Genomic DNA, 27,807 nt, shown 5'->3' with positions numbered 1-27,807 from the left:
CGAACAGTACCAAACCAAAACTACACCCTCAACAGAATTAAAAGCCAAAGGCATCAATCAAGTAAAAACTACAATGCAACAATGTGATTCTAACTAAAGAGGAAAAATATGGTCATCTAAGGATTTCAAAATTCTTAATTCTTTATGCCATACAACTTGAATCCCTTTACTTCATCTGGAGTCAAATTTAGAGACCAGAATTAATCTAATTTAACCCATTAATGTAGCCTTTCCTTAAGGAAAAAAAAAATACATTTCAGATCACCTCAGATCTACTAGGCTTATTAAAGAATCTATTTAATTCAGAACACTATCCTAGACCCTACTAGAAAACAAAGATGCTCAAAACTGACTGCTTATGTTCAGTTGTCGAGTAACCAGGCAAAAAGGAATTTAGCAATGAGAAACAAATATTCAAATATTTTTACAATAGTAATCAAGCAAAAGAAAGTATGTAACAGTTATTAACTCTAGAGAAAACAAAAAGATATACAAGAAGGACATGGAATCCTAGTACATTACATGGCCCAGTCTTACAGATTTATCTAATTTTAAAATTGAGTTCATGCTTAAAAGAGACAATACGAAGTAAATAACTGAAAAGAATGTCAAACTGCATACATGCTATAATACATCTAGCAATTTTTCTTTTTGCTAGCAATTCTTCTTTTCCTCATCACCATGGATGCATTTAATAGGTACAAAACATTTCTAAAATGAGGCTGATTTAAAATGAAACACCCCACTTTGACAAGTGTCTGCTAATCAACCAACTTATCAACTACCCCTTTAGGAAATAAGGAGAAGCACGCAAAAGATAAGCTTAAATAAGACATGCCTTTCTTACTACAAAGACATGCCTTTAACACAAAAAAGATAGTAAAAGGCATTCTAGTATAAAACCTAAAGCCAATTCAAAATTTTTATGTCCTGCATTACCATTAAGAAGGTACAATTTAGTTCTGCTATATCATGTAATAACCTTCAAGCAAGAAATTAAATGGAAGTCTCAAAATGAGACTACCATTATGACTTTTAAAAATAAAACAAATCAAAATTAAGTCTCAAACGAATAAGCAATCTAATTTTTGCCCTGTCAACTACTCTGAAAAACATAATTACTTATACATAATCTAAAACTATTTACATACCTTTAGCATAATTGCCCCCCACCTTGTTAATGTTTCATTGCTCCACTGATTTTACTTCCTTTCAATCAGACTTCTGGTACTCACATGCAATGCTTTATAAGATGAAAATAAAGTGTGCCTAGCAAACCACATCAAATTGAACTGTAATGTGTCTGCCTTTGTAAATCACTACTCAGTCTTCTTAAGATCAGACTGAAGTGGAGGGCAAAAGAACTTATTACCCTTTATGAAAATGTCTTCAATTAAAGACCAGATTCAATTATTTCAAAATAGACAACCTAAATGAAAATAAAAGAGATAAAAAGAGTAGGAATTTTAAACAGATACATGGCATATGAAACTTGGGAGAAAAAGAGGTTCCTGGCAGTGTTGTTACCTTCTTACCATGAAACAATGTAGCACAATGTATAATAAAGAATTTGGCCTCAGCCCAGAGAGATGTCTGGCCTTTGTCAGGTTCCTGGGAGACAACCTCTAAACCCTAGGAATTTCCCCAGCGATAGGAGTGTTTTCGTTACTCGTGGCAGACCCCCTCAACCTCAAGAGCACCTGATAGTTTATGATAACAAGGTGACTCCTGGTGAGGGTAGGTCACGCCATAAAGACCAACCATGAAGACCATCCATGTTATAAAAAAGGTCACCTCTGAGCAGGAGGGATGGAGACTGAGTTTAGCCACTTGATCAGTGATTCAATCAGTCATTTGTATGTCATTAAACGCCAATGAAAACTCAGGACATGGAGGCTCCAGTGAGCTCCCTACTTGCCAATACGCTGTGCGTAGTGCCATATATCAATGCCAGGAGGGTAACACGTCACGGAAGTTCTTGTTTTCAGCCTACGCATCTCTTTCTTTAGGTGGTTCTAATTTGTCTGCTTTCTCTATAATAAAACGGTAACCATAAGTGTAGCACTTTCAGTGGGTCCTGAGTCTTTCCAGTGAATTATCTAACCTTAGAGTGGGCTTGGGAAAGCTTGAATTTGCAGCCAGCAGGTCTGAAGTGAGGGTGGTCCTGGGGACCCCCAAACTTGCAGCTGGCACCTGAAGAGAGAGCAATCTTGTAGGGACTGTTTCCTTAGACTCTTCAGTTTGACAAACTCTTTGTACCCAGAATAATATTGAACAATGAATACAACAATAACCAGAACAATATGGCGAACTGAACACTTGTATTCATGTCTAATCCCTGTCAGACACCTAATGACAGTCAATCTAGAAAGTCCCAGGTTTTGGAGACCACAGAAACTGTGAAAGGTGTGAAAGAGGCTCCTGGTTGAAATCAAGGAAAACTAGTTTAAGAATGTATAATATGGGATGAAATGGCAAGCCCTTCCTCATCTTACCCAGCCGCTCCACCCCCAAGAGACCAAGGCTTTAGTCCCTGAGGAAAAGGAATCTCAATGGCTCAGGACTCAGTGGGTCCCAGTCACAGTGGAGAAAAACTATGTAAGAGAATAAGTGAAAATCTGCATATTGAAAAGAAGACTTCTCCTGGGGTGTGGAAAAAAGGGAACCCTCCTACACTGTTGGTGGGAATGTAAACTGGTACAGCCACTATGGAGAAAAGTATGAAGGTTCCTTAAAAAACTAAAAATAGAGTTACCATATGACCCAGCAATTCCACCCTTAGGCATATATCCAGAGAAAACCAGAATTCAAAAGGATGCATGCACCCCAATGCTCCTTGCAGCACTATTTACAATAGCCAAGATATGGAAGCAACCTAAATGCCCACTGACAGAGGAATGGATAAAAAAGATGTGGTACATATATACAATGGAATATTATGCAGCCATAAAAAGCAATGAAATAGTGCCATTTACAGAGACGTGGATGGACCCAGAGATTGTCATACAGAGTGAAGTCAGAAAAAGAAAAACAAATATTGTATAATATCACTTACACTTACATTTACAATCTAGAAAAATGGTACAGATGAACTTATTTGCAAAGCAGAAATAGAGTCATAGATGTAGACAACAAACTTATGGTTACCAAGGGGAGAATGGGGGGAGTGGTATGAATTGGAAGATTGGGATTGACACATACACACTACTACGTATAAAATAGATAACTAATGAGAACCTACTGTATAGCACAGGGAACTCTACTCAATGCTCTGTGGTGACCTAAATGGGAAAGAAATCTAAAAAAGAGTGGATATATGTATACGTATAACTGATTCACTTTGCTGCACAGCAGAAACTAACACAACATTGTAAAGCAACTATACTCCAATAAAGATTAAAAAATTTTTTTTAATTTTAAAAATTTAAAAAAAAAAAAGAAGACTTCTCCCTTTCTATATTCAGAACACCAGCTTAGACATTAAGACTGAATATTACAGAATTCTTCTTTGGGAAACTTAAGAGAAAGACCTATATATGCTAAAATCAGAGATTTTTCCAAACAAAAATCTACCTAACTGTCCAATCCTCCTACAGTGAAGCCCAAAAAGAGACAAAACAGCCTCTCTCCACCAATTTCCCCCTTCTTACCATTGTTAATACACATACACACACGGATTCCAAGTAGCTTTTTAGTGCCTCATTTCACCAAGAAAGGCAGAAGAGGTGAAAAAAAAAAAAGAGAGAAAAAAAAAAAAAGAACTAGAAGGAAACAGACAATATGAGCAGGAATAAAAGACCAACATGAACCTCACTGATAAGTTATTTTACCCATGAAACAAGAAAAGGATGCTACATTTTAAGTACATTAAGAGAGCAACAACAAAAAAGGTTACTGGAAATTAAAATAAATTATTAGATGTGTTTGAAATTGAGATTGTGGACATCTTTCAGAAAGTAGAATACAGATATAAAAGGCACTCTCACAGAGAAAAAGTAGAAATTTAGAAATCTTTGCAGTGCTCACAAACAGAAGAAATTCCAGAAAGAGGGAACAGACAAAACAGAGGGAAAGCTATTATCAAATACAGGGAAGTTTCCCAGAACTCAGGGTAAGTGTCTTGATTTAAAGGATCCACCAATTCCCCAGAAAAATAAATGGAAGTCCCAGACCAAGGCACATTTGTGAAACTGAAAACACTAACCCTACAGAGCTCTTAAATTTTTTGAAACCAATCCCCATACAACAACTCAGGAATCATCACTACAGATGACTTCTGCAGAACACTAGAAGCTAGAAGGCAAAGAAATAATGCCTCCAAAATTCCAACCTAGAATTCTACACTTGGTTAAACTAGCAATCCATTTTAAGGGAGATAAAAAGCATTTCAAACTTAAGATCTTAAATTTAATTTCCCATGCAAGCTTTCTTAGAAAGCTACTCATATATGTTCTTCACCAAAATCAGGAAATAAACTAAGAAGAAAACATGTTAACTAGGAAAAATAGCTCAACTCTAGAAACTTGCTAAGGCAAGTCCTAAGATGATAGCTGTACATCATGCTGATATAGGAAACAGCCAAAAAAGAAGCTGAGAATGAGAAGTTCTCAGTTTAAAACAAAACAAAGATGTGTTTGAAACTATGTTTGAGCATTTTTAAAAAGATAGATATGTATCATAGCAGCAGAATATTTGCTTAAAATATGAGCAAATGGCACACAGAAAAATTAGACAAATGGAAAAAAGAAACAATTATTAACTAACAAAAAATTAAAATTTTACAGGAAGAATAAATTATAATAATACTACTTGGTGCAAAACTAAACAGTGCTTACATAATCATAATAATACACTGACAAAGGAATAAAGTTTGATATATTTTAATTATATTCAGGTAAGGTAATTGAAGATAATTATATCTTATCTCCCCTACATTAAGATAAATATAGCAATATTAAAAATGAAAATAAAGAATTAGCAATAGGACTTCCCTGGTGGCTCAGTGGTTAAGAATCCGCCTGCCAATGCAAGCGACACAGATTCAAGCCCTGGTCCGGGAAGATCCCACATGCCGCAGAGCCACTAAGCCCGTGCGCCACAACTACTGAGCCTGCGCTCTAGAGCCTGTGAGCCACAACTACTGAGCCCACGTGCCACAACTACTGTAGCCCACGTGCCTAGAGCCCGTGCTCCGCAACAAGAGAAGCCACCGCAATGAGAAGACTTCGCACCACAATGAAGAGTAGCCCCCGATCACCACAACTAGAGAAAGCCCACGTGCAGCAACGAAGACCCAACGCAGCCAAAAATAAATAAATTTTTTTAAAAAACACCAAAAAAAAAAAAGAGAATTAGCAATATAATCATATACAGCTGACTAAGTAATGGCCCTCCAAGATGACTACATCCTAATCCCTGGAACCTATGAATGTTACCTTATATAGCAAAAGAGATTTTGCATTTATGATTAAGGATCTTGAGATGGGACGATTAACCAGGATTATTCAGGTGGACCCCCAAGATATCCACTACTGTCCTTACAAGAGAGGTGATGTGATGATGGAAAGAGACTGGAGTGATTCAATATACTTTGAAGATGAAAGAAGGGGCCACAAACCAAAGAATATAGGTAGCCATTAGGAACTGGAAAAAAACAAAACAAAAAACAGCAGGGAAATGGATTCTCTCTAGGGCCTCCAGAAGGAACCAGTCTTATCAACACCTGACTTTAGCCCAGTGAAATTGATTTTGGACTTCTGACTTCTAGAACTATAAGAGAATAAATCCGAGTTGTTTTAAGCCACTAAATTCATGGTAATATGTCACAGTGACAACAGAAAGCTAATACAGCATCTCATTTAGTTAAGTGGAGGTAAATTCCAAAAGGAATAGCTCTAAGATCTGGACTGGCTAGTTGTGAGGAATAAAGCTAAAAACTGCTGCATTTCATTATAAGTATTTAAGTACTATTTGATTTTTTAAAACAATCTGCATTTATTCTTTTGACTGAAATATAAAATATTATCCCACCAAAATTAGAGACCAATAAATGGCACTATGGCTAGTCTGGCATGAAACTAAATAAATTTTGGTGACTAATTTTAAAAACTTTATGTGGTAGGCAGAAAATGGTCCCCCAAAGATGTCCATGTCCTAATACCCAGAAGCTGTGAATACGTTACATTACATGGTAAAGAAGAATTAAGGATGCTATGGAATTAAGATTGCTAATCATCTCATCTTAAACAAGAAGATTATGCTGGATTAACAGAGTGAACCCAACGCAATCACAAGTATCCATAAATGGGGAGGGAAAAGAATGATGTGAAATACTCAATTAGCCATCGCAGGCATTGAAGATAGTAGGGAGCCAGGAGCCAAGAAATATGGGCAGCTTCTAGAAGCTGGAAAAGAGGAAAAAAACCCAAGATTCTCCCGTAGAGCCTCCAGAAAAGAATGAAGCCCTACTAATACCTTGATTTTAGCCCACTGAGACCCATTCCAGACGTCTAGCTTCCAGAATTTTAAGATAATAAATTTGAGTTGTTTTAAGCCACTATAATCTGTGATAATTTGTTTCAGCAGCAATAAGAAACCAATATAATCTAGATTAAGGCTAGTGGTGACTCAGTATTATCAAAGAAAAACGACACCATGCCAAGTTGGACACAAATATTCCAATCGTCATTTGGTTTTGGGATGTCATTGCCTCAAAACACAATATACATACATGAGTTTCCTCTGTCTGTTGTGACAAACTACCACAAACTGGGTGGCTTAAAACAACAGAAATTTATTCTCCCACAGTTCTGGAGGCCAGAAGTCCAAGAATAAGTTTTCAGCAGAGTCAAACGCCTGTTGAAGGCACTAAGAAATAATTCATTGCTGGCCCCTGTAGCTTCTGGTGACACTGTTAAGTTTTAGTGTTCATTGGCTTATGGCTACTACACCAAAGTTTGCCTCACTTCATATCACCTTCTCTTCTGTGTCTTTCCTGTTTGTGTTAAATTTCCCTGTGCCTCTAAGAACACCTGTGATTGGATTTAGGGCCCATCCAGGTAATTACCAGGATTATCTTCCCCTCTTTTCCTCTCTCCTTAACTCACTAAACTGTCCTTGAGAGCTACCCTTCTCAAGATCCTTAACTTAATCATGTTTTGGCCACATAAGCAATATTCAAGGTTCCAGGAGTTAGAATGTGAACATATCATTTTGGGGGCCACCATTCAACTCACAACTTACATCCATCAATCTGTTCAGTCAACCAACATTTACTGAGGTCCCTTTATACCCAGCTCTGTCACAGGTAAACAATGAAGATATACAGAAGGAATCTCTGCCCTTTAGATCATAACCGAGTAATGGAGAAAGATAAGAACCTAGCAGAGAGAGCTTTATAGGAGCACATACAAGGAACAGCTAACCCAGATGAGAAAAAGAAGTGTCAGGGGAAGGTTCCTCACAGATAAATTAGTCCTTTATCCGCCTTCTGGGAACACTATCAGAATTCTGAGTTCCTGGCATCAACAAAAGCAGCCAAAAACTGCTATAATCTAAATATCACACTTACCCCATTAATAATATGCTAACACAAATAAGGATTCTAGTTCAGTACATATAAGTGGTATACCACCTGAGAAGAGAGCTGATAGATAAATGAAAGAACTTCTCAAGACAAAAAAATTAATTAAAAATAGGATGAAAGGTGGACCTTCAAGACGGCAGAGGAGTAAGATGTGGAGATCACCTTCCTCCCCACAAATACATCAAAAATACATCTACATGTGGAACAACTCCTACAGAACACCTACTGAACTCTGGCAGAAGACCTCAGACCTCCCAAAAGGCAAGAAACTCCCCGCGTACCTGGGTAGGGCAAAAGAAAAAAGAAAAAACAGAGACAAAAGAATAGGGATGGGACCTGCACCTCAGGGAGGGAGCTGTGAAGGAGGAAAGGTTTCCACACACTAGGAAGCTTCTTCACTGGCGGAGACTGCAGTGGAGGGGAGTTTCAGAGCCACGGAGGAGAGCGCAGCAACAGGGGTGCAGAGGGCAAAGTGGAGAGGTTCCCACACAGAAGATCTGTGCAGACCAGCCGGAGAGGCTTGTCTGCTCACCAGCCAGGGTGGGTGGGGGCTGGGAGCTGAGGCTCGGGCTTGGGAGGTCAGATCCCAGGGAGAGGACTGCGGTTGGCTGCATGAACACAGCCTGAAGGGGGCCAGTGAGCCACAGCTAGCCGGGAGGGAGTCTGGGAAAAGTCTGGAGCTGCCTCAGAGGCAAAAGACCATTGTTATGGAGCCTGCAAGGAGACAGGATTCAGAGCACTGCCTAAATGAGCTCCAGAGACTGCATGAGCCGCAGCTATCAGAGCAGACACCAGAGACGGGCATGAAATGCTAATGCTGCTGCTGCAGCCACCAAGAAGCCTGTGTGCAAGCACAGGTCACTACCCACACCCCCTCGGAAGCCTGTGCAGCCCGCCACTACCAGGGTCCCATGATCCAGGGACAACTTCCCTGGGAGAACACATGGCGTGCCTCAGGCTGTGGCAATGTTAGGCCTCTGTTACTAACTACCTTACCCCTACACCCCCCCCACCCCGGCCTGAATGAGCAACAGCCCCCTAATCAGCCCCTGCTTTAACCCTGTCCTGTCTGAGGAGGAACAGAAGCCTGAGGGCAACCTACACACAGCGGTGGGGCCAAAACCAAAGCTGAAGCCCAGGAGCTGTGCAAACAAAGAAGAGAAAGGGAAATTTCTCCCAGCAGCCTCAGGAGCAGCAGATTAAATCCCCACAATCAACTTGAGGTACCCTGCATCTGGGGAATACCTGAAGAGGCAACGAATCAACCCAAAATTGAGGCAGTGGACTTCGGGAGCAGCTGTACCCTTGGGGTTTGCTGTCTGCGACTGACTTGTTTCTGATTTTTATGTTTATCTTAGTATAGTTTTTACTTCTTGTTATCATTAGTGGATTTCTTTATTGCTTTGGTTACTCTCTTCTTTTTTTCAATTACTTTTTTATTTTAATACTTTAAAAAAAAATTATTTTAATTACTTTATTTTATTTACTTATTTATTTATTCATGTATTTTCTTTCTCTTTTTCTCCCTTTTCTTCTGAGCCATGTGGCTGACAGGGTCTTGGTGCTCCGGCCTGGTGTCAGGCCTGAGCCTCTGAGGTGGGAGAGCCAAGTTCAGGATACTGGACCACCAGAGACCTCCCGGCCCCACGTAATATCAATTGGCAAGAGCTCTCCCAGAGCTCTCCGTCTCAGCACTAAGACCCAGCTCCACCCAACGGCCAGCAAGCTCCAGTGCTGGACACCCCATGACAAACAACTAGCAAGACAGGAACACAACCCCCCACCCATTAGCAGAGAGGCTGCCTAAAATCATAATAAGGTCACAGACATCCCAAAACACACCACCGGACGCAGTCCTGCCCACCAGAAAGACAAGATCCATCCCCACCCACCAGAACACAGGCACCAGTCTCCTCCACCAGGAAGGCTACACAAGCCACTGACCCAACCTTACCCACTGGGGGCAGACACCAGAAACAACAGGAACTATGAACATGCAGCCTGCGAAAAGGAGACCCCCAAGCACAGAAAGTTAAGTAAAATGGGAAGACAGAGAAATATGCAGCAGATTAAGGAGCAAGGTAAAAACCCACGAGACCAAACATATAAACAGGAAATAGGCAGTCTACCTGGAAAAGAATACAGAGTAATGATAGAAAAGATGATCCAAAATCTTGGAAACAGAACGGAAAAATTACAAGAAACGTTTAACAAGGACCTAGAAGAACTAAAGAGCAAACAAACAATGATGAACAACACAATAAATGATATTAAAAATTCTCTAGAAGGAATCAATAGCAGAATAACTGAGGCAGAAGAACGGATAAGTGACCTAGAAGATAAAACAGTGGAAATAACTACTGCAGAGCAGAATAAAGAAAAAAGAATGAAAAGAATTGAGGACAGTCTCAGAGATCTCTGGGACATTAAACGCACCAACATTCAAATTATAGGGGTCCCAGAAGAAGAAGAGAAAAAGAAAGGGACTGAGAAAATATTTGAAGAGATTATAATTGAAAACTTCCCTAACATGGGAAAGGCAATAGTCAATCAACTCCAGGAAGTGCAGAAAGTTCCATACAGGATAAATCCAAGGAAAAACATGCCAAGACACATATTAATCAAACTATCAAAAATTAAATACAAAGAAAAAATACTAAAAGCAGCAAGGGAAAAGCAACAAATAACATACAAGGGAATCCCCATAAGGTTAACAGCTGATCTTTCAGCAGAAACTCTGCAAGCCAGAATGGAGTGGCAGGACATATTTAAAGTGATAAAAGGGAAAAACCTACAACCAAGATTACTCTACCCAGCAAGGATCTCATTCAGATTCGATGGAGACATTAAAACCTTTACAGACAAGCAAAAGCTAAGAGAATCCAGCATCACCAAACCAGCTTTACAAAAAAAGCTAAAGAAACTTCTCTAGGCAGGAAACACAAGAGAAGGAAAAGACCTACAATAACAAACCCAAAACAATTAAGAAAATGGTAATAGGAACATACATATCAATAATTACCTTAAATGTAAATGGATTAAGTGCTCCAACCAAAAGACATAGACTGGCTGAATGGATATAAAAACAAGACCCGTATATATGCTGTCTACAAGAGACCCACTTCAGACCTAGGGACATGTACAGACTGAAAGTGAGGGAATGGAAAAAGTATTCCATGCAAATGGAAATCAAAACAAAGCTGGAGTAGCAATTCTCATATCAGACAAAACAGACTTTAAAATAAAGACTATTACAAGAGACAAAGAATAGCACCACATAATGACCAAAGGATCAATCCAAGAAGAAGATATTATAATTGTAAATATTTATGCATCCAACATAGGAGCACCACAATACATAAGGCAAACGCTAACAGCCATAAAGGGGAAATCGACAGTAACACAATCATAGTAGGGGACTTTAACACCCCACTTTCACCAATAGACAGATAATACAAAATGAAAATAAATAAGGAAACACAAGCTTTAAATGACACATTAAACAAGATGGACTTAATTGATATTTATAGGACATTCCATCCAAAAACAATAGAACACACTTTCTTCTCAAGTGCTCATGGAACATTCTCCAGGATAGATCATATCTTGGGTCACAAATCAAGCCTTGGTAAATTCAAGAAAATTGAAATTGTATCAAGTATCTTTTCCGACCACAACGCTATGAGACTAGGTATCAATTACAGGAAAAAAACTGTTAGAAATACAAACACATGGAGACTAAACAATACACTACTAAATAACCAAGAGATCACTGAAGAAATCAAAGAGGAAATCAAAAAATACCTAGAAACAAATGACAATGAAAACACGATGACCCAAAACCTATGAGATACAGCAAAAGCAGTTCTAAGAGGGAAGTTTATAGCAATACAATCCTACCTCAAGAAACAAGAAACATCTCAAATAAACAACCTAACCTTACACTTAAAGCAATTAGAGAAAGAAGAACAAAAAAAACCCAAAGTCAGCGGAGGAAAGAAATCATAAAGATCATATCAGAAATAAATGAAAAAGAAATGAAGGAAACAATAGCAAAGATCAATAAAACTAAAAGCTGGTTCTTTGAGAAGATACACAAAATTGATAAACCACTAGCCAGACTCATGAAGAAAAAAAAAAAGAGAAGATTCAAATAGATTCAACAGAATTAGAAATGAAAAAGTAGAAGTAACAACTGACACTGCAGAAATACAAAGGATCATGAGAGATTACAAGCAACTATATGCCAATAAAATGGACAACCTGGAAGAAATGGACAAATTCTTAGAAAAGCAAAACCTTCCGAGACTGAACCTGGAAGAAATAGAAAATATAAAGAGACCAATCACAAGCACTGAAATGGAAACTGATTAAAAATCTTGCCACAAACAAAAGGCCAGGACCAGATGGCTTCACAGGCAAATTCTATCACACATTTAGAAGAGCTAACACTTATCCTTCTGAAACTCTTAAAAAATATAGCAGAAGGAGGAACACTCCCAAACTCATTCTATGAGGCCACCATCACCCTGATACCAAAACCACTACAGACCAATATCACTGATGAACACAGATACAAAAATCCTCAACAAAATAGTAGCAAACAGAATCCAACAGCACATTAAAAAGATCATACATCATGATCAAGTGGAGTTTATCCTAGGAATGCAAGCATTCTTCAATATACATAAATCAATGTGATACACCATATTAACAAACTGAAAGATAAAAACCATATGATAATCTCAATAGATGCAGAAAAAGCTTTTGACAAAATTCAACACCCATTTATGATAAAAACTCTCCAGAAACTAGGCACATAGGGTACTTACCTCAACATAATAAAGGCCATATATGACAAACCCACAGACAGCATGGTTCTCAATGGTGAAAAACTGAAACCATTTCCTCTAAGATCAGGAACAAGACAAGGATGCCCACTCTCACCTCTATTATTCAACATAGTTTTGGAAGTTTTAGCCACAGCAATCAGAGAAGAAAAAGAAATAAAAGGAATCCAAATTGGAAAAGAAGAAGTAAAGCTGTCACTGTTTGCAGATGACATGATACTATACATAGAGTATCCTAAAGATGCTACCAGAAAACTACTAGAGCTAATCAACGAATTTGGTAAAGTAGCAGGATACAAAATTAATGCACAGAAATCTCTTGCATTCCTATACACTAATGATGAAAAATCTGAAAGTGAAATTAAGGAAACACTCCCATTTACCACTGCAACAAAAAGAATAAAATATCTAGGAATAAACCTACCTAAGGAGACAAAAGACCTGTATGCAGAAAATTATAAGACACTGATGAAAGAAATTAAAGATGATACAAATAGATGGAGAGATATACCATGTTCTTGGGTTGGAAGAATCAACATTTTGAAAATGACTATACTACCCAAAGCAATCTACATATTCAATGCAATCCCTATCAAACTACCAATGGCATTTTTCACAGAACTAGAACAAAAAATTTCACAATGTGTATGGAAACACAAAAGACCCTCAATAGCCAAAGCAATCTTGAGAAAGAAAAAACGGAGCTGGAGGAATCAGGCTCTGTTATTGAGACTATACTACAAAGCTACAATAATCAAGACAGTATGGTACTGGCACAAAAACAGAAATATAGATCAATGGAACAGGATAGAAAGCCCAGAGATAAACCCACACACGTATGGTCACCTTATCTTTGATAAAGGAGGCAAGAATATACAATGGAGAAAAGACAGCCTCTTCAATAAGTGGTGCTGGGAAAACTGGACAGCTACATGTAAAAGAATGAAATTAGAACACTTCCTAACACCATACACAAAAAAAAACCCTCAAAATGGATTAAAGACCTAAATGTAAGGTCAGACACATAAAACTCTTAGAGGAAAACATAGGAAGAACACTCTATGACATAAATCACAGCAAGATTCTTTTTGACCCACCTCCTAGAGAAATGGAAATAAAAACAAAAATAAACAAATGGGACTTAATGAAACTTAAAAGCTTTTGCAGAGCAAAGGAAACCATAAACAAGACCAAAAGACAACCCTCAGAATGGGAGAAAATATCTGCAAATGAAGCAACTGACAAAGGATTAATCTCCAACATTCACAAGCAGCTCATGCAGCTCAATATCAAAAAAACAAACAACCCAGTCCAAAGATGGGCAGAAGATCTAAATAGACTTTTCTCCAAATTAAATATACAGATTGCCAACAAACACATGAAAGGATGCTCAACATCACTAATCATTAGAGAAATGCAAATCAAAACTAAAATGAGGTATCACCTCACACCGGTCAGAACGGCCATCATCAAAAAATCTGCAAACAATAAATGCTGGAGAGGGTGTGGAGAAAAGGGAACCCTCTTGCACTGTTGGTGGGAATGTAAATTGATACAGCCACTGTGGAGAACAGTATGGAGGTTCCTTAAAAAACTAAAATTAGAACTACCATGTGACCCAGCAATCCCACTACTGGGCATATACCCTGAGAGAACCATAATTCAAAAAGAGACATGTACCAAAATGTTCACTGAAGCACTATTTACAATAGCCAGGACATGGAAGCAACCTAAGTGTCTATCGACAGATGAATGGATAAAGAAGACATGGCACATATATGATGGAATATTACTCAGCCATAAAAAGAAACGAAATTGAGTTATTTGTAATGAGGTGGATGGACCTAGAGTCTGTCATACAGAGTGAAGTAAGTCAGAAAGAGAAAAACAAATACTGTATGCCAACACATATATATGGAATCTAAAAAGAAAAAAAAAAGTTTCTGATGAACCTGGGGGCAGGAGTGGAATAGAGATGCAGACATAGAGAATGGATTTGAGGACACGGGGGTGGGGGAGGGTAAGCTGGGATGAAGTGAGAGAGTGGCAAACAGATAGCTAGTGGGAAGCAGCTGCATCGCACCGGGAGATCAGTTCGGTGCTTCGTGACCACCTAGAGTGGTGGGATAGGGAGGATGGGAGGGAGATGCAAGAGGGAGGGATATGGGGGTATATGTACACGTATAGCTGATTCACTTTGTTATACAGCAGAAACTAACACAACATTGTAAAGCAATTATACTCCAGTAAAGATTTAAAAAAAAAAAAAAATCCTAAAGAAAAAAATAAAAATAAATTTTCTAAAATAAAAATAGGATGAAAAGTAGAGGAATATTTAAATAGTAACAGAAGAAAATTGAGGGGTGAGGATGGGGAAAGAGAGGGAAAACATTCAGTATTGATTATCAGAGAGGGCAAACATTCAGTATTGTTTATCAGAAGCCATAATGGTTGAAAAATATTTTTGAAATTCTTTAATCTAGATTTCCCACTTTGTTATATGACCAAGGTTTTTCTACACCAGAAATAAGATTCTAAAAGAGATTTTTAACCTCAGTTTCAGAATTAAAAACTAACCAAAGTCACCTTTGGATACAAAGACCTAAGCATAAAATAGCAATTCATACCATTAAATCCTGTGACGTCTCTTTATAAAAGGTGCCAATCTCAGAAAGTTAAAATTTACAAATCATACAAGAAATTTTCATTTATTTAACACTAAATATAAGAGTTTAAAAAATAGCTGTAAGTGAAAAGTCTTCATTTTCCACCTCAATTTTCTCAACTCCTTTCTTCCATGTCTTCTTTAGTATTGACCATGCATGACAGTCCTCTTGTCTATCACATCTTTTCAAAAGTATTCTTAAAAAAAAGAAAGTATTCTTTTTCACTTATGCCCCATTAAGACTTTACATAAATTCCTTAAACTCAAATAAGAAGCAGCAGTGGCTCCCAGTGGCCAATTTATGACAGTTATCTTTTCCTATCATAGTTCTTATATTTTCACATATGATTTCTAAAATTACAGGAACCTCATAGAAGTTACGGTATTAGAAAAAATAAATTAACAAAAGGAGGTTTAATTAACTTTAATCCTGTACTCTTCCACTTGACAGCAATCAGAATATTACAATGCATGCTTTTCAGGCAACTAAGAGATCCTTTAAAGCATAAAATACATTACTTAACATTATGTGCTTTTGCATTTTCAATGTCTCTGGGATCACTTACTGACTCAACCGAATAGTCAATATTATAACAAATAGCCACGTAGCAAAGCATTATCACATAACAAAGTACTGTCATCTGCCTATTTGATCAAACTAGGATTGTTAAAACCTGAACTAATTCCCCTAGAATATCTCGCCTCAAGTATGTAACTGAGACAGAGGTGACATCCTAGATTTTTCACCATTATATATATGTGGCAGACAGAAATCTAAAGACATCACCCCAAATCTTCTGTCCCCTGGTTTGATTGATTGGTAATTCAATCAAACTCTATTGCTGTGAAGGGACTTTACAGACAGAATTAGGTTATTTATCAGCTGATCTTAAAGAATTACCCTGGATTATTCCAGTGAGCCCAAAGTAATCAAATGAGCTCTTCGCAGCAGCAGATGGCAGAAAAGTCAAATCAGAGATACAACAGAAGAGAGAGATCAGAGAGATTCAAATCATAGAAAAGGATTTGATCTGCCATTGCTGTCTTTGAAGACAGACAGGGAACCATAAGCCAAGGAATGAGGGCAGCCTCTAGAAGCTGAAAACAACCTACGGGTGACAGCCAGCAAAGAAACAGAGACCTCATTCCTACAATGACATGGAACTGAATTTGGCCAATGACCTGGATGCAGATTCATTCACAGAGCTTCCAGCAAAGAACAGAGCCCTGCTAACACCTGACCTCTAAAGCAAAGAACCAAGCTGTGCCCAGACATCCGACCTTTAGAAACTATGATGTAGTAAATGTGTGTTGCTTTAAGCCACTAAGTTTGTGGTAATTTGTTATGGCAACAATTTAAAACTAATACAGATTTTGGTACCAAAAGGGATGCTGCTGTAACAAATACCTAAAAGTGTGGAAATGACTTTCGAATAGGGCAGTGGGTGGAGGCTGGAAGAAACTTGAGAAACATAATAGAAATAGCCTTGAACAAACCAGTAGTAGAAATCTAGACTTTAAGAACACTGCCATGATGACTCAGACTGCTTGAAGAAATCAAGATTTGGAGGATAAAAAGATCTAACTTGTCATTGGATATTACTTTTGTTACCAGCTTGCCTTTGAACAGGAGTGTTCAGCACATTTCGTTTTATATAATTGTCCATTTGGTTCATTTAACCCTACTGTCTTGCTACTGTTTCTTTTGTTTCGTCTGTTTTTGCTGTTGTTCCTCCTTTCCTTCTTTCCTGCCTTCCTTTATGTCTAAGCCACCACCATCTCTCACCTGGACTAACGCAGTAGCCAACTGTATGGTCTCCTTGCTTCCACCCTGTTCCTTATTTCAAAGTCTATTCACATCACAGGACCAGTCTCATCCTATTTTTTTCCACCTTTTCTGGGTAAAGACCGACTGTTACGATGACCTACAAGGCCTTGTTGCATCAGCCCACATTATCCCTCTGACCTCATCTCCTATTATTCGCCCCCTCACTCACTCCATTTCACAGTAACTTCTTTATACTTGTTTGAACACCCCAGACACAATCCCACCTCAGTGCCTTTGTACTTGCTATTTCCTCTGTTTAGAAAACTTGCCCTAAATGTTTTTGAGCAAATGTTACTTTTCCTATAACTATTTGTAGTAAGCAGAATAATGCTTCCCCTCACCCCCAGATGTCCATGTCCTTATCCCTGGAACCTGGGAGTGTTATATTACATGGCAAAGGAGAATTAATGTTGCAGATGTTAAGATTGCTAATCAGCTGACCTTAAAATAGGGAGATTATCCTGGATTATCCAGAAGGGCTCCAAGTATTCACAAGAGTCCTTAAAAGAGAGAGAGGGAGACTTGACTGCAGAAGAATGGTCAGAGATACAATGTTGCTGGCTTTAAAGATGGAGGAAGGGGACCACAAACAAATGTGGGCAGCCTCTAGAAGATGGAAAAGGCAGAAAACAGATTCTCCCCTAGAGCCTCCATAAATTAATACAGCCTACCAATGCCCTGATTTTAGCCCACTGAGACCCATTTCAGATTTCCCACCTCCAGAACTGTAAAACAGTACACTGAACTGTTTAAACCACTTTTAAGTTTGTGGTAATACGTTATGGCAGCAAAAGAAAACTAATACACTACCTTAGTTTATATAAGCCCTCACTCCCTACTTCCCTTTGCTGCTTAATTTTCATCCATAAAATACATTACCTTCTAACAAACTATTTTACTTATAAATGTGAATTCTATAAATAAATGTAAGCTCCATAAAGGCAAAGATTATCTATTTTGTTCAGTTTCCCAAGGCCTGATACTTGGTTACATGCTCAAATATTTATTGAGTGAACATTTGATAGATTATAAATATACAAATATGTTAGAAGAGCTGTGCTTATGATGATGCTAACCGTGATAAAAAAACCATTAATCTTAAAGAAAAATGAGATATAATCAGTGGCTGTTTGTAGTCAATGACATTTAGATTTATAGCTATGCACTAATATCTCTCAAAACATCTTTATTATTCAGTCTCTGTATTCTTCTTCTTCTCAATTGCAACCACTTTTTTTAAAATTACAGTTTTTAACAATTCAGGAGACACTATTAAATACAGAATTTTTAAAATTCTTAATATTTTTCAGTAAAATATCACATCTTATCTATAAGTTCAGAAAAGAATACTATACAAATAAATATTTCCTTGCTGAAGGAAGTTACTGACATTTGAGAAAGTCTCCAAGTTTGAAATATAAAAGACAAAATTTTGGCAATGACCAACAAAGGTCTTATATTATCTTCATTCAAAGAGTACAGAATAGTCATTGGTGTTAAAAGGCATTGCTTACCTGTTCCAGGAGTAGTTGTCATAACTCCGACAAGAGGACTCTGCATTACTGAAATGTTTGCCTACACGAAAACAGAAGGAAGTGTTAAAGTAAAAATGCAAAGTTCTAACCAAAACACAAACACAATAAGTGTTGAAAAACTACATTCAACAGACAACTGAATGTCTACCAGGTATTGGAAATGCCTATTAGCTCACAATTGAAGAGTACTCTCTAAGTTTTGGTTTTTTTTTAAGCTGAACAGTATTAATCTAAAATGCCAGACTTGTTAGCATATTATATGTTTAATATAAGAAAAGTTGCATTAGGTAAAAAGACATTATTTTTAGTAGACAGTAACACTGCTATTTGTTTTTAGTTCCTAAGATACAATATTTGAAATAACAGAGACAATGGTGATTCCTCAAATCATCAAGTTCACATTGAAAAATAGAAAGATGGCAAAACTATATTTCTAAATTGACATTTACAAACCATGAAATACTATAGATTCAAATCAGTCTACACAGTAAAAGACAGCATATCTCTGCCTTTACTAGTAGAAAGTAACAAAGACTAATTCCTTTAAATGTGAGAAAATTAGAGATTAAAGTAGTTAAAAGTCCTTCTATAAACAAAAACAAAAATATCTAATCCAGAATGAGAAACAGACTCTTTCTCTAGAAGTAAACATATAGAGAGAAATTTTTTTAACAGATTCTGACTAAACTAAGAAAATCTAAAATCTGGCTATTATCCAGCAACCAGACCAAATGCTGAGAGATTGTTAGGAGGGATACAAAATGCATTGTTCAATTCTTAATGATAACTTCTTTCCTGATTAGAGAGAGGTTGACTGAAGTGTCAGGCGGCAAAACTAATTTGGACTTTAATAATATTCTTACCAACTTCCAAATCAAAAACTTTCTCTACAAATTATGACCCACAAGATTTTTAAACATTTTGAACATAGCAATAACTATAAACTACCTTTCTTTTCATGTATTATGAGAGAAGTAATGAAAACTGGCATAAACTTATAAGCCAGAGATCCTCATATCAAACTAAACATCAGATTTATCTATCAACCTTTAGAAAAATACTCCAGACCAGAATATTCTGGACATAGTTAAGTTTATAACACCACTGTCCACATATAACACAAACCACACAAGTAGCTGTTAATTTTCTAGTACGCATGTATATCTCAATTCAGTATAGGACTAGCCATATTTCAAGTGTCAACAGCCACACTTGGCTAGTAGCTACTACACTCGACAGGAGGGCACATGTAGAAGTGTTGGAAAAAGAAAGTAATCTGTTTAACACAATGAATTAATTTTGCCTTGCTTGACAAACAGGCCTAGTATGCCATGCATATCAAGCCTATAATCAAAGTTTACTGAAAGATTTTTCTAGTTTTCTTAAACTTGCCAACAAATATGCTATATTTGATTTAGGGAAAGGCCATAAAATATTTCTCCAAATCAAACAGCAGAAATGTCGTTATATAAAGAACTTACCAGTTTAGCTGATACACTTTGTTTATATATCCTTCTAGGCATAATAGTAATAGGAGAGAAAACTTTTGACTATAAAAGCTACTAAACTTCCTACTTAAAAGAAAAATCCACACTACCTTTCAACTGACAATCAAGAGTAATCACAGTAGTATGTATTAGCAGAACATTGCTCTTGTAAACACTGGCTCTAGATTCAAGATTGCTAGGTTTAAAATGTGGCTCTACTAGACTAGCTGACTTACCCTTGACAAATTACTTAGGTTTTCGGTGTCCTAGTTTCCTCAATGATAAAATAAAGCTCGTAAGAGCTACCTCACAGATTCATTGTGAGGATTAAATGAGACAATACATGAGAAGTTATAAGATTAGGCCATGTACACTGTAGGTACTTCATAAGTATTACATACTTTTTTGTGCTATCAGTACCATTAAAACAGAGAATCCCTAACTTGTATAATCTGACTGAAAATAACACCATCAGAACACCTACATCTACACCAACCAAAACTTAACATCACCATCAGAACACCTACACCAGGAACACACTAAACCATCAGCTCATAAACATGCAGGAGGAAGCATTTTTAGTAAAATAAGTAAACAGTGAACACAGCTCTAAAAGGATATTGGTCTTATATTAATATAACTATCCCTAAAATAAAGACCTCAAATCATTACAAGGTGCCTTAGATCTGGATAAACCCTGAATCTTCACTTGTTCTTTCACAAATTTATGTATAAATATTGAACTTTTTAAACAATGAACAATTTAAATGATAATCATTTCTACATGTTTTTTAACGAGGTTGGGGGCATGGACAGGTGAAGAGGCACACCTTTAAAAACCACAGAATTACCTATACAAGAAAATTATCTAAGTTCTACTACATTTTTAAGTACATTTCATGATAAACACAATTTAATTAGACTCTATGATAACTGTCCCTAATGCTTATTCTGTGCAATAAAGTTACACTAAAACAGACCTCAGGCAAACACTTCAAATTACTGACCCTCCCTGTATAACCACATAAAAACATGAAATAAGGATATGTATGGTCATGAACTAGGATATGTATAGTCATGAATGATGATATGTATATCACCTGTCTTGTTGAAGTTAAAGGTGTTGATCCAAGTCCTGGGCTGGAAATGTCATCATATATACTTCTAACTGGTGGAGCTCCACTTTTATCTTTATGAGCTGGTACAACTGGCTGTGGTGGTGACCCACCTAACAAGGTACAAAAAATATAGACAGATGAGAAAATAAAGAAATCCTCCATCTTTCTGGTAAGATCTTTTAAATTAATATTTTTAAAATAATGACTTCAACTCCTGTCTCCCAGCGCTTCTCAAACCTTAATACACATAAGAATCACCTAGGCATCTTGTTAAAATTCAGGTTATGTCTCAGATCATGTGAGATGGAGCCTGAGACTATGAATTTCTAACAAGCTCCCAGTGATGCCAATGTTGGTGATCCATAGACTGCACTTTGAATAAAAGGTTCCAGAATAAGTAAATAGAAATTTTAGTTTTTAGTAAACACATGCAACTTTTGTTTTCTCTACAAGATGCTTAACATTTCAATACAAAATTTGATCCTATTTCTCACTTGAAAGTAGGTATTAAACAGCTCCAGTTTGTATACACTTGAATATAATCTCCTAATGTGGAATTTGACTGTCAAATTCCTATTCGTGTTTCTCACTGTAGAAATATATTTAAGTACATAATAAACATACAGGAAAAGGACCAACTTTGGGGGATACAAAGGGATCTTCATTAAGTCAGAGAATCAACAATGCCAAGTAGCGAAGCAGTCCAGGCCCTCTGTAAGACTAATGTCTGAGCCTAGACAGTATGGCATAAGGTATTTAGATTAGAGCACAGGCTATAGAACAAGACTGACCTGGGCTTTAACCTCCTGCTGTCACTAACCAGCGAGCTTCAGCAAGTTCTATACTGCATTTAGCCTCAGTTTCCTCTTTTGGAGGATACTACTAACTACCCTTTAGGACTGATAAAAGAATGAAAATAACATATAAAATGCTTAGCATACTGCCTGGCTCATAAACACTCAATATATGGTAGCTACAGTAATAAAATAATACACTTGAAATATGTAAAAAACAAAAATCTGTCCAGAATAACGTTCTTAAGTGAATCACTTCAAATATAACTTATAATTCTCCCTGATCAACCCTAAAAAAAAAAAAAGAAAATGATAATAAACCACTTTAACCGAAATAACACCTTAAGGATAATTAAAGTAAGAAGAATTTTCATTTAAATATCTATTAAAAGGATATTAGCTCACATTTGGAATTCAACCATTTTTGTAGCTCTCACTCTCACAGTCAAAACTTTCAAGTTGGGTTTCCCTGGTGGCGCAGTGGTTGAGAATCCGCCTGCCAATGCAGGGGACACGGGTTTGAGCCCTAGTCTGGGAAGATTCCACATGCCACGGAGCAACTAGGCCCGTGAGCCACAACTACTGAGCCTGCGCGTCTGGAGCCTGTGCTCTGCAACAAGAGAGGCCGCGATAGTGAGAGGCCCGCGCACCGCGATGAAGAGTGGCCCCCACTTGCCGCAACTAGAGAAAGCCCTCACACAGAAACGAAGACCCAACACAGCCATAAATAAATAAATTAATTAATTAATTAAAAAAATTTTAAATGGAGATTTCTTTAAAAAAAAAAAAAAAACTTTCAAGTTATCTTTTACAATATTTGTTTGCTAAAAGAGTCCTGTAAAAGATACGTTTCATTTACATAACATTTTAGGCTGGCAACTGCAAATCATAGTTTGTGGAGTAAGTCCTTTCACTAAACACACTATAAGTGAGACTCTTAATTCACTATGACTAGAAGTAGAATTCATATCTACAGGTTTTCAAATTACACTTCTTTTGACTATTTGCTATTATTATATTTAAGATGAATTATTTAAATTGAATTCAGCTGAGGTTAAACGACCATATTCCCCTCCCCCCACCCACACACACTTTAACATCTCTGAAACAGGGATAATTTACAAAAATTGGCAAACAGTGTTCTATCATATTTAGTGTTTTTCTTTCTTAGTGGTACTTAAAATAATGGTGAGTTTTACAATCAATGGCCTCTTAGATTGAATAAAATGTAGTATACATATTTTTAGTGAGTGGTTCTTAGAACTATAGTAACTTATATTGCTTACACCTCTATTCCAATAATCTTAAAAAATAGAGACACTGCTTAATTTTTTTAAATAAATGTGGTTTGAGGGTGAACGTTGCACCACTACCCTTTCTAAAATTCTAGTACATGTATTGATAGTACTATAAAACTATTTTAAGCAATTTACCTACCTGCAAGTAAAGGTGATCTCATTTCCATTACTCCTACTGAAGGGCCACTAATTGATCGAGGTTGTGGAGTCACTGGAGCTGGCAAATCCCCCATTAAAAATCCAGGTAGGAACTGGGCATTAACTCCTGGCTTTGGAGACGTGGGTGAACCCAGCATCATTGGTTCAGATCCTAAATGAATCAGAAAATAAAATAATACAAAGAAAAGACTTTAATGTAACAATATCTAACAAAAAGATGCAAGAATCCAGCATAAACAATTTTGAGAATTTAATCAAAACTGTTAAGTATTACAGAACCATAGTTAATTTTATTATTTTAAAAACCAATAAAAATTATTTCTAGAAAAATGTGAAATATTTTGTATTAACCAAATAATATTTGACAGCTGTTTTTGTTTACATTACTTCATAGATTAAAGAATCAACACTTATTTTAAAATTTTAAAATTTTAGCTTATTATCTAAAAAAAAAAAATCCCTAATACAAACAGAATAACTTCTTTCCATTTCTGGATCAGCTTCTACTATGTAACAACCGAAAACAAGACCAAGGTGCACTAGTTACACAAAGTCTAAGCAAATCAAACACAATAGGTTTAGCGTGCTGTATGTCCCGTTTTTCTTTCCCCATATACAACTGTCAGTCATTTTTGTAATAGAAGTGTAATCATGCACACATTAAAGCACATATGAAATAATGTGATGATTAGCATACCAACTAAGAATTATATTGAAAAGATTTGGAAAGGTTATGTTTTGGGTCATTTTTTAAAACCATTCATTTTAAAGTTAGGAATAACCAATAAAAGTCTCCCTAACATAAAACCAATTTAAGAACTGATACTTCAGGATCATCAATTCAAAATTATTTTTCACAATTTATAGGGTAGGTATTATTATTATTCCAACTATGAAAATAAGGAAGCTATAACGTCCTCTAATTTCAGAACAAAATAGTCCAGTAAGGAAAACATGGGCTCTGGAGTCAAGAGACCTCAGTTCCAGTCTCAGCACAATGGACATAATTGTAGCACCCACCCACAGAGCTTTGATTAGACTTACAGCAAGTAAAGCACTTACCTCAAGTGCCTAATATACAGTAAGTATTCACCAAATATTAGTTATTATTATTATTCTAATAGTATCTTACAATAGCCAAAACTGAGGGACTGATGTGTATATGTAGAATTTGCAATTTCTGCTTATGAAAATTTAATTTTTCAACTATCTGACAAGCCTGAAGGTGATTCATGGCACTCAGAAAGGTCAAACATTTGGTATGTTATTTATATTACCTTTATTAACTATTCCTTAACTTCTAAACAGCCTCAAAAATGTGTTTCTTGCTATCCAAATGCTGTCAATTATTTACTCTTCCTCTTATTTCTAATCATAGTAGACCTAGATATTAAAATGCAAACACATAAAAAAAGGAAAAAGGAAAAGAAATTCAGGAAAAGAATAAAGCAAATACTGAAATAAGGTGTGAAGAGCTATAATACATTGTAATTACTTCGAAGTGCTAGTTACGATGTTACCACAGTACTATTACATATTTCCAAAGAACGTAACACTAAAATCAAACCAAAAGTCTAAATAAAAGCATATCATGAACATATATTTATAAACCCACAGTAATAAATGTATTACAAAGCTTTAGGTACCACCAACTACCTTCACTCTCCCAGCCCCAAAAGAAAAAAAAAATACATATATGGCAAGTATAGTAATAATGAAGTCAAGAAAATTTCTGACACATCCGAATGTATACTGTGATACAGTAGAAAGCAGCAGAGTGAGGAGGGCACAAAGGGCTCTTAACTGAACTGTCACTTACCACCCAACCCTTTCACTTAGAGAGCTATACCAATGGATCTGGCAAGTCTTAAATTCCATTTCAGTCTTGTACTCCTAACATGTTAAGTACGGCGTCTTACTCAGCTAGCACTGCTGGTTGAAGTAACCATTAGTTTTACTATACCATTAGGTGCTGGGAAAATGTTTATTCCTCGTCTGGAATATCTGCAATATGTGGACTTGAACAACTAATACAACTAATGTAAGATTTCTGACCAGAGGTGTATTCATATTTGTAACCCCAAAAAACATAAACTCCAAAATGTTTTTGTTGAGTAGAAAACTTTGGAACTGGAATGAAAAGTTTTTTGACCTCTAAAATAATACAAGACATAATACCTAGACCAACTTTAAATGTAGCTGAGTATCTCTGTTGATATTATGCATTTATTTTTTTATAACTAATGCTAAAACAAGTTACTCTATTCTCAAAAGAAACTCATTTTGCACAAAACATGGCAAGCATTATATATCCTTCAACTCTAATAAAACTCATTCTACAGATACATATCCTGCTTGCTCTCCTTTCAAACTCAAAGTTGTAACCGAACTTTCAAATACATCTCTATGACAGCAGACGATTTATTTTGTTCTAAGATATTCGACGGTTCTCACAAATCCCAAAACTCAGCAGACACACACACAAAAAATCGACATCCTGCTAACTTGGCAAGATTTTCTGAAGACAACACATCTCAGCAATGCCCCTCCCCATTAAATAATGGTAATGAATTTTTTTTAAAAAATCATGACGTGACCGATTAGAGAAAAAGATCTCCTACAATACTTAGTCATTTTCCCAAGATAAAGGCGGGGGAAATCGAGCGAACTCCTGGCTTCCTATTAAGGCTAATATCTCAATGGCTGCCATCACCTGGTTAATTAAATGTCGCACGATTCAAGCTTCCATCAAAAACAGATTTCTTCTGCAAAGCCCGGGAGAAGGAAGGAATCAAACAGGAACTAGAAGCCTAGGTGACCAAACAGAGGTGAAAGGTAACCACACTCCAGGGCACTGCCCACCCAGGTGTTCACAGGTGAGTTCCTTCCCACCAACGCTTCCCCGGATCCCTGAACCTAGCATCGCGTCTCCCGTGCTGGCGGAGTCCCAGGTATGGATAGGTCTGGCTCCGGCGTATGGTGGCACAAAACAGCTTAGTCACCACAAGACCGCCGTTTCTTCGCCCTCCTCGGGGCCCGCATTTTCCCGGAGCCGCCTTGGTAGCGGCTGGGTGGAGACTCCTCGAGTAGGGGGCGGACTAAGAAGTTGGGTGCGAGCCAGAGCCTGCCCCTCTGCGGCTGAAATTAGCAGACGAGAGCCCTATGACTACTGCCTTTCAGGCTTGCCCGCTTCCAAGATTACGGTGTGCATCGCAGTGCTAGGGAGGAAAAGCAGTTTTTTACTCACCTAACGTGGGCACCTGAGGTTCCACGGCAAAGGCTGCCATCGCAGCAGCGGCGACACTTAGCCCCGCACCTCCCCGATTTTCAAAAATGGCGGAAATTCTCCCCACGGGTAGGGGCGCGCTACCTTATGGGGTTGCGTAACTTCCGGACATGCGCTATACCTAAGTTGTGGCGCCGGAGCCGCCATTTTGGAATGGGAAAACAGTCTTTTCGGAGACGCAACATCTCAGAGAGGGTTTTTACTGGTAGGGTGATGAAACAATGTGGAAACTGCGGTTCTGGGAATTCTTCTGCTCACCTTGTGAGCCTCCTGATTTGTTGGTGCTTGAGTTTTATAGAAGCACAAGTTATTTTACTCACGATTTCATAATTAGTGTGAGTTTACCCAGTGCTCTGTCATCCGTCAGCTTTTCCAAGTACCACCTGGAAAAGTTGGCCTGAAGAAACATGCTGCCGCTTTCTGGCAGATTTCCGGCCTTAGTTGCATGAAACTCAATTCTCAAAGCATATTTTCTACCATCTCTATGCCATTTTTTAAAATTTTGTGTTATATAGGCACAATTTTACATTAAAGCGTAACTCATACTTGCTGTTTTATTATATATTAATACATGCAAAAGGTATTAAATAATGAAGGCTAATAATAAACACCCGTGAACTCACCACACTGCAGAATCCTCTGTGTTCCTCCCTCTGCCATCCCTGCTGTCCTCCTCCCCCTACTTTGCTGCTTTTCTTTAGAGCGTATTCAAATATCACACACATATTGTATATATGTGCGTGTGAAAATATGTTATTTCACCATTTGCAGCAACATGGATGGACCTGAAGATTATCATACTAAGCGAAGTAAATCAGCCAGAGAAAGACAAGTATCATATGATATCGCTTATATGCGGAATCAAAAAAAAATGATAAAAATGAACTTATTTAAAAAACAGAAACAGGCTTAGAGAACAAATTTATGGTTACCGGGGGGTAAAGGGTAGGGGGGAGAGATAGACTGGGAATTTGGGATTGACATGTACACACTGCTATATTTAAAATAGATAGGGAATTCCCGAGCGGTCCAGTGGTTAGGACTCTGCGCTTTCACTGCGGAGGGCACAGGTTCAATCCCTGGTCGGGCAATTAAGATCCCACAAGCTGTGTGGGGCGGCCAAGAATAAAATAAAATAAAACAAAATAGATAACCAACAAGGACCTACTGTATAGCACAGGGAACTCTGCTCAGTACTCTGT

General features: G+C 37.3%; 1 protein-coding gene across 5 annotated transcripts in view; it reads right to left on the bottom strand.

Moving 5' to 3' along the window:
• NUP35 (nucleoporin 35) overlaps nt 1–26,650 on the bottom strand; it is a 35,413-nt gene extending 8,763 nt beyond the window's left edge. Inside the window, exons 1-5 of one of the 5 annotated variants that reach the window (XM_061202942.1) lie at nt 26,567–26,637; nt 24,597–24,702; nt 23,300–23,470; nt 21,051–21,178; nt 18,443–18,503 (exon numbers count right to left, since the gene is read on the bottom strand). In XM_061202942.1, coding sequence (XP_061058925.1) covers nt 18,443–18,503; nt 21,051–21,178; nt 23,300–23,459 — 349 coding nt within the window. In that variant the 5' untranslated portion in view covers nt 23,460–23,470; nt 24,597–24,702; nt 26,567–26,637. Of the gene's footprint in view, nt 1–18,442; nt 18,504–21,050; nt 21,179–23,299; nt 23,471–24,596; nt 24,703–26,032; nt 26,398–26,566 lie in introns of those variants that run through there. The other 4 variants (XM_061202949.1, XM_061202934.1, XM_061202921.1 and 1 more) reach the window with 4 other exon arrangements.
• Between the last annotated feature and the right edge of the window lie 1,157 nt (nt 26,651–27,807).

The sequence above is a fragment of the Eubalaena glacialis genome, chromosome 1 (assembly GCF_028564815.1).
Source record: "Eubalaena glacialis isolate mEubGla1 chromosome 1, mEubGla1.1.hap2.+ XY, whole genome shotgun sequence".
NCBI classification, from domain to species: domain Eukaryota; kingdom Metazoa; phylum Chordata; class Mammalia; order Artiodactyla; family Balaenidae; genus Eubalaena; species Eubalaena glacialis.
The sequence above is the reverse complement of the archived record's forward strand: the minus strand, read 5'-3'. Positions and strand labels throughout refer to the sequence as shown.